This window comes from Lingula anatina, chromosome 7 (genome assembly GCF_051362555.1).
Source record: "Lingula anatina isolate TDL-2025a chromosome 7, LinAna3.0, whole genome shotgun sequence".
Lineage (NCBI taxonomy): Eukaryota > Metazoa > Brachiopoda > Lingulata > Lingulida > Lingulidae > Lingula > Lingula anatina.
The window spans coordinates 16,171,859-16,187,095 of record NC_141773.1 but is presented as its reverse complement, the minus strand read 5'-3'; the positions used below and the strand labels follow the sequence as shown (position 1 = coordinate 16,187,095).

The following is a 15,237-nucleotide window of genomic DNA, read 5'->3' as shown; positions in this document are numbered from 1 at the left end:
TCTGTTTCTAGCCATTTTCTCTGAGACCAAGAATCCCATAGTAAGCTGCGTTGCTTAGCTGTCGAACCATATCTTCTCTAAGGTACCTGACAAGTTTCGGAGCGATCCCTTTGTTGCTTCTCTAAATACACTCCAAAGATTGACCAAACCCATGCGTTTTTATACAAGGGCAGAAATTGCCGAAAAGACCACCCCTCACATTTCTGACCACAGAACATGCAACTGCTTACATTAATTGTTTCGAAAGTTGCATGGTAATTAGGTAACACACCTGGCTACACATAAAGTGACACCTCAGTTTTGGATTTAAAAGAGTAAGAGAGAAAATAAATACTTTGTAGAAAATTTACTCGCCAAAAAATAATATTCCATATTAAGTAGTAACCCTGCAATTTCCGCAATCAAAAAAGGTTGCTCTGATTGATAAAAGTACTGCCAGTAAAAAATTTATCCCAGTAGATTGTATTTATTTCGCATGTTAGGATTAAAAAACATCGAGCTTGAATTTAAAACGTTGGTAGAACCATAAAATGTTAGCCAAGGTGCATACAATAGGCTTTAAACAAAATGAAATGTATGGCAGGTATTAGCTGAAACAGACTGCACCGTGGCCGCCAAAATCATTGTTTTGTTTTTTTTTTAAATTAAATAAAAATAGTAATTAAAATTACTACTGATCAAACGCTTTTTAATAAATTTAACATCTAATTAGAGTGTTAAATCTTGTTTCAAATCGCGTCAAAGTAAAACAATTTACTTTTTCAATGATTGTGAAAATTCACAGAGCCTTTGTTCTCGAAAAACTCACTTACAAATTGATATTTTCCGAAAACCTGAAGAAGCCTACTTCCCTCATTTGCATTTCAACACAATGCTGAGGAGAAACAAAGAATTCTTTGGTCCACTTCTGCGCCAAAACTTTCATTTTCTTAACTTTATTTTGAGCATCCTTGCAGAAGTCATATAATTGCCCTAGTAAGCCATTAAAGTAATCGACCTCGTCAAAAAAGTCTTTGGGTTGAACTCTCAATTTTTGCTGAAATTTTTCACGGAAATGTTTGTACAAGGCATAATCTACGGGACTCCAGTTTCTATGCAGATTCTTCGCCTCTTCCTCTTCTCCGGTTTCTGTCTTCAGTCCTTCATTCGTGTTACCAAGTGACTTCATATTTCCGTCCGCTTTACCTGTTGTGTTCACGTGATCTGGTAGCATTACTGTTCCCTTGGCTTTCTCTTGGTTTATCTTACCATTTTTTGCGTCACTTTTTGTCGTCACACTTGTGTTTGCCTTTCCTTGTATTGTCACATTTTCACTTGCTCTACCCTGAAGATAAGCACTAGTGTTTGCTTCTTCTTGCGATGTCACATTTCCGCTGGTCTCACTTTGAGGTGTATTACTAGCGTTCCCCTTGCTTTGTGTCGTCACATTGTAATAGGTTTTACTTTGTGTCGTCTGCGTGGCCATTGCCCTTGGATAAGAGGGACTGAAATTGAGTAAGAGATGTAACATATCTTCAATGCTCCAACAGAGACGGCGTTTCAGTAAGATCAAGCCCTCAAGGACGTTTTCCAAAATTATCACAAGGTCGAACTCCCGGTCGATTTGTCGTATAAACTCGGCAATATACGTCATGTTGTTTGCCAAAGTTTTATTCAGCGGAAAACCCAGGTCGTGTGCCATGCTATTTTTAATGCACGTTGGATATGAATAGGGGGTGCGCTCGGCGATTTGGGATCGGCAGCGAACAGCTTTCAGGAATTTTGGATATTTCAGAAAAGTTTGCATCTCGTTTGCATTTGTTATCCCAAGATCCCTGTGAACACCATTGTGGAAAAATGCCGACTGAAACTGGGACCATGGCTGTCGCAGAGAGGTCACTGCGAATGTATCTGAATAGGCCAAGCTCCTGCGAATTGTTTTGTTATATGTTTTGTCAAAGAGCACAAAGTCATATTTTGTTTTCAGATCGGCATTAGACGGTATGGTGACTATGTTGGCTGTCAGGCGGGGCTGAGATGGTTCAGAACGACCGTCTGTTTGATGAAAATACGCCTTTGTCTCTCTTCTCACCAAGACGGAAACATTCAGAGCATGGTTGTAAGCAAACCGGTTGAAAATATTCCCTATGGTATTGGAACCGCATCTGGACACTTTAACAAAAACGACATGTCTCTGGGGTTGGCAAGTCCGGTAGGCATTCGACCGATTAGAAATCGGCACACTGTCTGTTTGTTCAACGGTAGACGGATCGGATATCGTTTTGGGAGGTCCAAGCGTTTTATCTCGGTCGTGTTTGTAGACGACTTCACGGTGTGGAGTGGTGTTGTCATGGTAATCGTCCTGGTCTTTGCTCTGTCTTTCTGTCGGAAACACGGGGACCACATTGAAGCGTAGAGACTCAGCTCCTAGAGTGTCGTGTTCTCTTGCTAAGTTCGAATTCTGGCGGTGGGACAGTGATCGTAGCATTATCACAATGAATATTACAATTCCTACGACGTAAAACAAAGTCATCAACCACTTAACTTTCACCATGATAAACCAGCGCATCCGACGGCCAACTTTCATATTCGAAAACCGAACAAGGTGTGAATAAAACGTTGTTTAGTTTTCAACCACGTCAAAAACGCTTCTGGCATATGTAGCGCTGTATATAATTGCTTTGGGAGACAGAATAGTTATATGCCAAAGGCAAAAAAAATCCATATAAATATGCATAAACTATTCTGAAGAGTGAAGGGCACGTTCCCAAAGAACTATCGTTTTAATTCTAGATCGATCCAACCCCGCAGGGACTCTTGCTGAATGTAATCAGATTGTCGGATTAACACGCCTCCTCAGGGCATTGAGTAGAATGAAGCAGATCTGGTGAGGACGTTGGAAACAAGAAGAGGCGCGCTAATTAATCTGTTAATCTAATTGCATTCAGCAGGAGTCTCCGCGGGTTGAATTAGAACGATAGTGTCATTTGGAATGATCCCTATACTGTGTTCAGCAGTTCAGCTAAAACACATCTAACACGAGGAGTGGTTATGAAAAGATTCATGTCCAGTTTATGACCAGAAATATCAAATAAAATCACATGATTTTATAAAATCTATATACATCGTAAATAATACCATTTGATGTGGGCACCTATGTTTAAAACTAACTTTTGGCTGTTAGAAGTTGTTATGTAAAGTAAAATTCTTATGTCCGTAGGTGATTAACACTTTAGCAATCTATGTATTACGTAGGGGCAGTCGCCTGTCTCTGTTAAAGTGATTTTGCCTAATCACGGTGATTCAACTGACCCTCCGCTTTGTAGGTGTGCGTGACAACCACTTTCAGTATCGATCTCCGCCAGATGACACATAATATTACCAGTATGTCAGGCGTCTTTCCTCACAGCTACGGGCCTTTTTATCTGTGTTAAAGAAAGTTTCAACGTTAAGATAGTCCCTCATGTTTTCATTCTAAAAATATAACAGTTAACTCGTCTAGAGTGGTCTAAATATAAACGTTAAATTTGTATTTTAGTATGGACATCGATATGCCAAATGGTAGGCCTACTGTCGTATGTTAGATGTGTTATGCCCCTATTTCACGCAGACCACGAATCCCACGAATCGCCAGGAATTGACAAATTTCAGGATTCGTGGTTGAATCGTAATCAGTTCGTAATTGATCAAGAGTTGCAAGAACTGACTACGAATATATACGAATCTGTTAAGAACTTCACGAACTGATTACGATTCAACCACGAATCCTGAAATCTGTCAATTCCTGGTGATTCGTGGGATTCGTGGTCTGTGTGAAATAGGGGCATAAATGATGCCAAGAAAAGTCATTCTTAGCTAGTTATGTTTTGACCTGCGTTCTGCCCCAAATTTTCTAAACTATTTCTTTGCAGCTTTCCCAATTTTCAAAACAATTTATAAAGTCTAGAAACCAAATTATTCTCTATTAAGGAAAAAATATATACAACGCCATTGTGTAATACTACAGGGGAAACGGAAAGGGGTGGGAAGACTCCCTTTCTTGATGCCGTGGATTCGCGACACCGTTGCACAGACGCTTTTCGTGACTCATTTTATCCACGTCCGACTGCTCAATAGGCCACATCTGTACGATGAGAAAAAGGATTAATTAATTATTTAATGGTTATTTTATCGTTATTTGTAGTAAGATAATACAAAAGACATTTGTGAAAATATAGGAATAAGTTAGGTTTAGACGCATATCTGGTTCAAAATCATCGCTTGATACATGTATTTGTGCGGAACCTGAGTCAGGTGTTAGTTATCCAGGTGCGTAAACTCTGTACAGGTGAGTCACTGAGCTATTCCCGGCATGCACCCACGTGGTCACGTGACAGGTGAAAATGAGGTCATCAATGCTTTGACTTAAAAATACCTGTTCTGGGAGCCGTACTAGAGACCTTACCTGCGTGTGTGTGTTTGTTTTTAAAGATTACATTCCAGGTTTATTCCAAGTAAATCAAACAATCAAAATGTGGGAACAAGCTCTGTGTATTATCATGCTTATTGGGACAAGCAGTGGTGGTAAGTACATTAATGGCAGGTAAAAAGTTTAAACTGGCAAAATGGCGCAGTTCAACTTCAATGGTTTAAATTTTGAAAGTCAAGCCTTTACCATCACTTTCTAATGATTGAACGCTGGTACAAAAATCTGATAAACTTTTGAGAAAATTAAATGACCGTTGGTCCAACACTTGGCTTTCAGTTTCACCTTGAAATGTTTATAAATATTAATCTAAAATGAAAGAAAATACAAGGTCTTGGCAAGGACGTATATATTATACGTCCTTGGTCTTGGTAACACCGCACTAATATACACTATAAAGCGAAAAATTGGACCAAAATTGGTTTTAATATTGGCACTTTTTCAGTACCCCCCCCCCCCCCCCCCCATAAAAGTCTGTGATTAATTTGTGTGGGGACTTTGAGAAATGTCTTCGCTACTCAAATCAATTAGTTTGGTATCATTTACTAATTTTAAGTTGTTTTTCAAATGAAACTTTAAGGCTTCTTTAAAAAATATACCAATAATAGGTTGGTAAATTTCCAAACTAATTTATTTGAATGGCAGAGACAAAGTTCCCACATAATTAACTCGGTGTAGATTAGCATTTTAATTCAAAAACTAGATATGGGGAAATTGTCCTTTACCCTTGGGAAATCTATTTTTTGGCCAAACGAAAAGTTGTCAACCTTTTGATTATGATATATTTCGGCCTTTCCATTTAATTTATAAAAAAAAAAAAAAGCAGAAAAAACAGAAATCCAAAGAGAAACAGTCATTTTTTGTCAGAATTGTTTTAAAACCTATGTAAAGAAGATGGCTGCAAAGCTATGGTAGGCATGCAGAAGAATTCAATTGAGCAAAGCAAATAAGAGGGCCAAAAAGTTAATGTATGTAAAAACACAGTCTTAAAAAATGTGAGCGTGACTAAACATACCTTTGCGCCCGCCATTGTTTTAAAAGCAGATCAGTACTTCCATGGCACTTGCCTTAACTTCAAACTAAAACTTGGTCAAACAAAAAAACTCACACATAGGCTATTCACACTAGCACTTTGGACCGCAGTCAAGGCCTGACCTCAGTCCTATCACTGTTAACTTTTCTAATGTGAACGGACGACTTACCCCTGACTGGGGTCGAAATAAACCCAAATTGGGAGCTGGGTTAAATAGGAGTGAACTCCGAATCGCAGTCAAGACCAGATGTTTACATATGAAACGTGCGCGCACAAGTGGGCAATTAATAAAATGATCTCTTTTTTTTTCTGTAGCAGGATGTGGGAGTAACAGTGGCCAGTCTGGGTCACAAACTAAAATCACCCAAGAAATCATTCCAGAAGTTGTGGCCATTGCTGGCACAGCCAGACTTACGTGTGTTGTAAGCCAGCTTCAAAGTAATGTTGTAAGTATTGCGTAGGGAGCGTTCAGTTAAACCCATCATATGAGATGAATCGACCCAACTCTGCAGGGGATTAATTCTCACTAAATTGCATGCAGTGTAATCAGCTTAATTGTCTGACTAGCAGCTAAGGGGTAATTAGCTTTTTTGGCTTATATATCCCCTACCAGCTCTAGGTGTATATCAGATATGACCATTACAGTGATTGCTCTCTGGGGGAATCTCTTGTAGAATTGGATTGATCCAGCTAGTATGATGGAATTATCCAAATGCTCCCTTTTTTCCTCCCTATGTGTTTCTTTTTTTATTTTTGGCATTTCTCAAAAAAAATTGGCTTGTCCATAATGTAAGGTGTAAATTATTCATAATATATTCTGCATGGACAAATATGAACTGAATATTTCTGATTTTTATTTCTTATATTTCCATCAAAAGTAATGGTTTTCTTTTTTAACTTTCAATTTTACTTGAGGTTAACCAGTAGAAGTCCAGTAAAAGAAAGCTTGCTGGGTCTGATTCACCAAATGTGAGATTTGGCAAGTTAGTTTGTCATATAGCCAGATATATAAATCAAGTAGACTACTAGTACTACACATTTATCCAGGACCGAAATAGAACCAAATTTATGTTTCTGTCTTTAACCAAGGACTGATTTATGAATTTCAGAAAGTTTTATAAAGAGGACCCTGTATAAAGAGCATGAAATATGTTGTATTATTTTAGATTCACTGGTATCATGAAGATCGACATCTCTACGCTGGGGACCAAGAGGTTATTTTTGATCATGAAGAACAAAGGGTGAGTATAGATGTAGTCTTTAAAAATAAATGGTGCACCTTTATGGTTACAGTACGTTTACCTTTTTTCAGACACACCAATTTTACCTCATTCATTCCAACTCTTTCATTCAAAACACTATCCAAGGCATTTTTTCTTGTTTCTTTTATGAAATATGTGACTTCTGTTGTTAAAAAAAAATTGGAGTGGGTTCTTTCCCCAATTGAATGCATTTAAGTGGCTGGTGGCTCCATCCATTGGGTGATATTAAAGGGATAATAACTCTTCGTTCTGGCCAAAAAATGAATTTTCCTGGAGTAAAAAACAATTTTCCCATACTTACCAATGGTTAATGAATCCATTTTTACATTCAAAGTTAGTCCTTGTTTTTTTTCTAAAAAGTTTGGTTTTTTGATAAAATCTCTTCACAGATTATAACAGAGTATAGCCATCAATGGAGGTCACGTGATCTGAAGACAAGCGCAGATATCAGAATAAAAGCTATCACTGCTGTTTTTTGTTGTAAAACAAAATATTATATTTCTATGGTTATTCACAACGTTTTATTGTGAAATATAGGTCTAATACGAAGAGTTATTATCCCTTTAATCTATCCTATTCTAAACATAGCGTAAGAAATAATTGGTGACCCACTTTCACTTTCAGTATGAGATTGAGATAACAACTGATCCGGAAAATCAGAATACCTTATCCACTCTGGTCATCAATCAGCTTGAACAGTCCGACAGTGGCCAGTATATCTGCAAGGTGACCATTCAAGGAACTAACCCCAGCTTGTACCCGTGCAAGGTTGGGCTCCTAACCATCCCTGGTAAGCTATTTGTAAAGTTTCGGCTTGTTGCTAATACCCATGCTATACCCATTCCACTGTATGTATATACTGTGAAAATCTTAATCTTGGTGTGTGAGATATTTAATTAGTTCTTTTATCAAATTGGACTTGTTTTCTTTTGGAATTATGCAAAAAAAAATTTTTTTTAAGTTTAGGGTGGGTGGATTTATGCTTATTTGTAAAGTATGGAATGGGTGGTTTTGTGCTCATTAATCAAAGGTTAACCTTACCCATCTCCCTCCCTATTTGGTGATTTTGGCACCAGCCCACAGAATTGCACAAAGACAGAGAGAAGATTCAAATTATGCTTTTTCATAGGTTTTAATTGCTCTAAATGGCACTAATTTTTTTTTGAAATTGTCTCATTTGCTTGGAGGGGGGGGGGGTCATAAAATGTTTTGCTCTCCCTTTATAATATCCAGAACTAGCGGGTCAGCCAGCCATGGTATGTTTAAGTAGCACTCAGCTCAGCTTATTTACATATGTCTTATCTAATCTGAGTCATTCATTTGTTTGCTGTGCTGCTATGGTATATATTTCAAATATCCTTGGAGTATGTATTGTAAAAAGATAAGACTGTGTTTGACAGTATTTTATACTTCCAATATAAGGTTTAGTATAACTGCCTCTTGTTCAGGGCCTTGTTTTGGGATGCCTAAATAATGGCCTGTAGCAGCATTATGATTTTGTGAATTATTATCAAGATAAAACTGGGTGCATAATTTTAAATATCCAATTTGTTTCAAAACACTCACCTTACAGTTTTCATGATAGATTATTATCGTAATCTACAGATGGTAGCCATAATTTTATGACCTTAACTTTGCATTTCAAAGTGTAAAACAGCAGGGATTACAATATATATATATATATATATATATATATATATATATATATATATATATATATATATATATATATATATATATATATACCCCGAAGTCACAGTTTGCAAGTCTTTAAGGAAAATTCAATTTTATACTTTATTGTGGCAAAAATGTGACTGTGCATTAAGTAAATGACCAATATATTTGTTTGAATTGTGAAGGAAAATTGCACCTCATTAATTCTTTCAGGCTATCCCCCCCCCCAAAAAAATGTGACCAAGAGCTGGAAATTAGTGCACAGAAATTTTAATTTTACTTGTTGATTTTATCTTTTGTATCTGTTCTCTTTTTCTAGTTAGACCATATATCATTCATGCTCCAGCATCAGTGGAGGTAGAGAGGGGTAAGGATGTTAATTTGACCTGTACCGCTGCTGGGACCCCCACCCCAGTGGTCACATGGACTAGGCTTAATGGGAGCCCACTGCCGCTCCCTGGGGAGGTTTACTCCCTCAGTGTAAGTCTAAATTAAATTTTCATTTTACGTGTTTGAAATTTTCATATGGAGTCATATTTTCTACATTTTCATATTATATAGCAATGTATTCTATGTCTATACATATACTGCTTAGCTACCCACCATTTCCAATTTAGACTAAAAATTGTAAATCCCCTCAAATATAACTTTTTAGGAAGTATCTTTCATTGATAGTTCCTTATGAAAGGGAGAGGGAGACGTGGCCAATCAATTATCTAGAAGTAAATCATTAAATTACAGTTGGAATAGAATATAGATTCTAAGTGCAAGAATGGGTCTAGCAATGAGTTGTGGGTAGTAGAAAATCACTTTCTTCTGAAGGAATTTATGTGGTGGGTAAAACCCATATATTATAGTACCGTTGAACTGTTCAATAGATTTTGAGACTTGAAAATGAATTGTTTAATTGAAAAGTCAATTATTCTGGTAGATTTTTAAGAAACAGCAACCTAGTCCAGCAATATGTACCCAAAATGCAGAACTGACTGTAAATATGTTATTGTATAACTTCTACATACAACGTTTTATCCATCTAGAATACCACACTTTCCCTGCGAAATGTAACGAGGGATGCTGGAGGCTCATACAGGTGCACTGCTAATAATGATGTCAATCAACCAGCCGAAGCTACGGTTAAATTAGTAGTGGCCTTTAAGCCAACTGGAAAGGCATCATTTAAAGAGAGGTACCAAGCCCCAGGTTCATTTGAAGTTACACTGGAGTGTATAATCTCAGGTAAAAAGTTAGCAAGTGATGATATGGATTGTTTGTGGATTGTAAGATATTTAATAAGTACTATTAAAGATTGTTGGTGTACATTTCAAGTTGTATATTCAATATGATGAAAATAGCTGCACTGATGTTCTTTTTCTTTGGTAGCTTATTGTGGTAGATGTGGCATTACTAAAGGCCTTTTCACATAAACTTATGGGTGTTCAGAAGATAGTTTATAGGCTGTGTCAAGGACTGTCTCTCTTTTTAGATGACTCTCTTACATGAAATTTGGGCTTTTTAACTTGTAAGGTGATGGGTTTGATTCTCATTGACATTGACCACCAAACAATATATTTTTATGTTACCACCAAACAACATATTTTCATGGGGCTTGCTAATAAAAAAAGTCTCTTTGTGACTTCCTCAATTCTATGTTTTTGGACTGGGAATCAACTTCTAAGTTTTCTTCAAAAAATATTTGATCAAATTTTTCAGGTGAGCCATTACCAGAATTTGCCTGGTACAGAGTGTCGGCTGACGGCTATCGCCAAAAATTGCATACAGATAATGACTACAGTATCGAGGTTGTGTCTGGTCATGGTTATCCTAATATGGATGTATCAGATTCATTTTTATATCTTAGAATATTTGATGTCGAAAGTACCGATTATGGACGGTACGAATGTGAGGGTTACAACAAATATGGCCGCACAACAAGCACGGTGATGCTTTTGGGTAAGTATTAAACGAATAGGCTTTGATTTTTATGAATGCACACTTATCCATGAATGACTCACAACATTTTAATAACAATAATTTTTTTTACAATGAAATGGTCCATTTGTATATCTAGTTGTGAGTATTGTAAAACAAATTGTTATCATGATGGTTAATTTCAAGAATACTTTGTTATGAATCGAAGTGCCTGTTATACTTAAATATTTCGATATAATTATGTTAAAATTCAGGAAGTAGATATTGTCTTGGCACAGACATAAAGGGAAATCTTTTTTTTTTTTTTTTTTTTTTTTTTTTTTTTTTTTTTTTTTTTTGAATAATGGAATGATATGCGATTCCAGAGATAGAGCTGGGCAGATATGTGACTTCTTTAAATCATTGATTTCAGAATCTGATGAATGTCAGGGGCCTGCCTGTCCCAATTTAGGACCAAGTATCAGGTCAGGATGTGAAATCAATCTCCCTTCTGCCATTTCTATTATTTTGGTGTTGACTGCAGCCGTCTGTCTTGTCAGATATGAGTGACCAAGTATCAAAAATAAGGATGAGATTCCCAGATAAATTATGCTGGAGTGGAGAGGAGTGACGTGAAACCAGCTAGGGCAGTTTATAAAAGCAAGAAGAGGGGAATGTTCAGTAAAATGAACTTGAAGATCAGGGGGCTTTTTTTTTAATCTCTGCTTGAAATTATTATGAAAAAATTATGTCATTGTGGTGTGTTACAAACTAAAATTTTTGAAGAAAGACTTATTTTGAATTGAATGCAGTATGGAATCAAAGCATGGCAAAGTTGGTGGTACTGTTGATTTTTTTTTTATTTAAAGGCATTCCCTACCTTTTTTCTTTTGGCTGTGTGTGTGTGTGTTGATAGGACTAAAAATTGAAACATTAATATAAAAAAATTAATATAAAAATGGTTTATAGGCCATATGATTGTTATGATATTTAAGGCATTTCATGCAAGTGGAACTAGTGAATCTGATTCACATTAAGATGCAAATGTGCGATATATACACCACAATTTTGATTAAAAAAGAAAAAATAGAGATGTACTAAATGTAACTGAAAAGTTTTATCATTCCCAGTCAGTGATCTGACCTGCAATAGATATCAGTGCTAGTAATTTGTCCAGGCATAGTGGAGGGTTTGTTTCTTAACATTGCAGCACTCCAAAAAAAAAAAGACTTTATGTCTTCAACTTTTATGACTGGATGTTCAAGACACAACCATTGTGTATGTTACAAAAATATAAATTATGTACTTAGGAGCATAGAAGACATTAGTTTTTGGCTTGTAATACACCAACAATTTCAATATTGTTTTTAAACCACAACCAATCTTTGGATATATTTGTTGATTTGAAATTCTGTGTCTAGATGCATTAAATTTCTGGGGCATTTTGAGAAAATATGTATCCATTCCTGTGTGCATTTTACTAGCTTTTGAATATTGAGAACACTGAATATACAAATTGCTTATGATGTGATAATTAATTTATCTCAGTTTAAAGATTCCTTATCTTAAGAAATTTAAATTTATTTTCTTCCATCATATGTGTAATTTCACTCATTAAGGTTGTGACAGATTTTTTTTTTTTTTTTTGGTCCAAGGCCTACATTAATTGTAAAATTTACAAATTAGTATTTTTGCACTGGTTGTGAATGGAAAGAATGAAACAGGAGTGTTATATTACCTGTGCCACGTACTGTCAAACAGTACAATTTTGTAGTTAGTAGAATAAATCTTAATCAGTTCTAATATTTTTTTCAAACCAATGCCATTTTTATTGAAGGTTCTTGTAGGCCCAGGTCATGTAACACTAGACATTAAAAGGCCTACTCTTAACAATTTTTTTATGACAAAGGATAGCCATTTCATAAGCATTGTAAATACAAAAAAAAAAATAAAATATAAACATAAGTGGCCAGGACTGTCTAAGATACCTAATGTACTGAATTTTACGAAAGGTGTCTTTGCATGATACTTTATTTTATTTAGAAATTATAAAAGGACAATTTGTATGATAACCATTTTTCCAACACGTACCGCATGTATGAAGTGTATGTTGCAGAGGACTGCGTTCCCTGGGCCTAATTTTTAAGATTTAACAAAATACAATTAGCAATTAGACATGTTATTTTTAATAAACATTACTTGGATGTACAAGGTATACTTATTGTTCTAAGATTAAAGAAGTAATTTTTCTACAATTTACAGCTTAATTTTTAAAAATGCAATGCACTTCTAACGCAAAGAAGGCTGTAGATATGAAGAAAAACTGTTGCTTTATACTAAGTGCACAACTCGGCTGATAAGGTTTTTCCGTTTAAGTGAACCATGTCACTCGTGGTTGAAGGGGGGGGAGGGGGGTGCTATTCTGGCTGTAAATGCCTTTCCTTGGACCATTACTTGTAAAATGGTTATTTCACCATTGTAGATTGGTTGAGATATTTTTTTCCAAAAAAATGTATCTTTTGCATGTCCTGTATATAATTGGAAGTTTGTTGAGTCCAATTCCTGTTTTTTCACGTAAATAATGTGTATATTTTACCAGGATATTATAGGTTCACTGATATACTATTTACAGTTTTAACATGGGAAGCATTTTTTCTTAGGTTTTTGTTGCCATATTTCTGCAAGATATTGATAACATTGTGGCAAATATAATCATTATAACGTGGTCATATGTACATAAGTCATTTTGATGATTGATATTCCTCATTAATATTTTACTATTGTAATTATATGCACTATTACTTTATGACCAAGCCAACAAAGGCTCATAAAAATGGCAAAATGGGCTTTTAACAAATTTTACTTTGCCAGAAAATACTTATACATCATATATAGATGGACTTGTTACATAGTTAGATTATGATCGAAATGATGAGCTAATTTCTGATGGTAAATTAATCCCTTCTATACCAGTTTGCTTAAAGATGGCTTGTAGTACTAGAGTGCTCTCTTGTTTGAGTGGACCTTATGTAACTTAAAAATGGCAGAACTCAGCTGATTTTCATAATCTTTGTAACTATTTGGATTATGTAGCTTAATTATATCGTAGCATTTTATAACAGTCAGTGACCTAACAGGAGTGCTTGGCTTACCAAATATATTGTCTTTGAAGTAAAAAAAATCCAAGTTGACAATGGTAATGTCTGTGAATGTGTTGAATGTAAGGCTGCATGCCCCTCCTGCTTGTTAAGATCAAATTGAGGCATTTCCAAATGTATTCGTCATAAATTTTTATTGGTGGTCATAAAGGCTTTATAGCAGTAACATGTCACTAGGTTGAGGCAGAGTGGACTATTGCCTATCAGGGAATACAACCAGAATCATTTACTGATAACATTATTTTTAAAAATTGTATTTTACATCAACATAGCAAGATCACCCCAAAATCTTTTCAGCCTATGGGCCAGGTGAATTGCTTCAGGTTGTTATTAGTATATTTTCCATTAGAACTCCCAAATGAAGAAATAAATTACTTAAAAATTACAATATTGTTGTTATTTTGTTCAATTTGCATAAGAAATGTTATCAGGAAAGACATGTTTTGTGGGATTTTATTAGAAAAAGACCTTTCATGATTCATTGGATCAGACGTTCAATCTATCGAAAATCAGTTCCAAGTTTGTAATGCGCCTTTATGGAAATCTTTTATGTCAATTTTTGTCGAGACAACCTTCCCTAAACTGACCTCTTCAATGAGAATTTCACTTGGATTAAACTGTGGCCATATGCACCCATCTAACTATGAAAAACCACAAAAAAAAAAAAAAAATAATAATAATAATAATAAATCTTACATTGAAAAATCTCTTTTTTTCATTTTGAAATCATTACAATCAGAATCCTGTCAGGATTTTAAAAAATAGATAGTAAATGATAAGATAACAAAAAAGGGGGGCGTGGGTTTGTCTGGACGCAAATTTAATAGACTGGGTGCAGCAATAAGTCTGGCACGAGCTCCCTGAAAACTTGGACGGATAGTATTATTCGTCCAAGCTGTAAATGCACTTAAAACACCAAGGGCTTAGGCTATAACCTAAATCATTCTATTTGTAAAAAGACATATTTTTCCTAAGCCTTTTAATTGTAACTCGTGATAACAGCCAGATAGCAATACAGTTTCCGGAATTTAGCCTTGGTTAGCGACTTGTAAATTATCATTTTTTTATTGCTCTCATTCACTTTACCATTTGGTTTTTAATTTACTTATAATGGTCTTATTAAAGAACTGGTAATGTTTAATGTCGCATTATTCCAACATAACGAGGTAGAGACATTTGCCTGTACAAAAAAAAAAAAAAAAAAAAAAAAAAAAAAAAAAAAAAAAAAAAAAAAATAGCTCCTCCTGAATAGACCAGGGGATTATATCGTAGACTGCGATATAATTCAATAGACCTACACCGTTTTGCAGTTTTTTTTTTTTTTTCAACTTGAATACATGCATATGTCTTTTAAAATTAAAAAATATATATATCTGTAATTGTTGTTAAAATGCCAATGAGCACACTTAAATATGGCAATGGGTCACTCGAAATTCAAATCCGAAAATAAGCGTCTTGCAAGAACGAATAATTTGATAATTCAGCCCACGCAACGTTCCACTATACTGGCTAACACACCTGCATTCCTAATTTTACCTACAACCAGTACAATGCCTGTTTACGCGGGCGCGTCAACTCCGTCAATTTAGTACATGTACAATGCAAACCCAATCAACTTTATTCAAATTTATTTTTTTCTTGTTTTGATGAAAATGAAATGAAGGAAATATGCAATTAAACGCCCATTGTCCCATGGATTCGACGACTAAATTGACCTAAACTGAATGGAATGTGTGAAATAGTTTGAATCACCTTGAC

The 15,237-nt window shown here is 35.3% G+C and overlaps 1 protein-coding gene across 1 annotated transcript; it reads left to right on the top strand.

The window, feature by feature from the left end:
• Nucleotides 1-4,340: 4,340 nt before the first annotated feature.
• LOC106157946 (protein amalgam) lies at nt 4,341-13,867 on the top strand. The gene is made up of 8 exons (XM_013533752.2): nt 4,341-4,542; nt 5,793-5,923; nt 6,644-6,718; nt 7,364-7,529; nt 8,733-8,893; nt 9,451-9,649; nt 10,124-10,363; nt 10,755-13,867. The coding sequence occupies exons 1-8, from the start codon at nt 4,491-4,493 to the stop codon at nt 10,889-10,891; spliced, it is 1,161 nt and encodes a 386-aa protein (XP_013389206.2). The 5' UTR covers nt 4,341-4,490; the 3' UTR covers nt 10,892-13,867.
• Nucleotides 13,868-15,237: the final 1,370 nt, after the last annotated feature.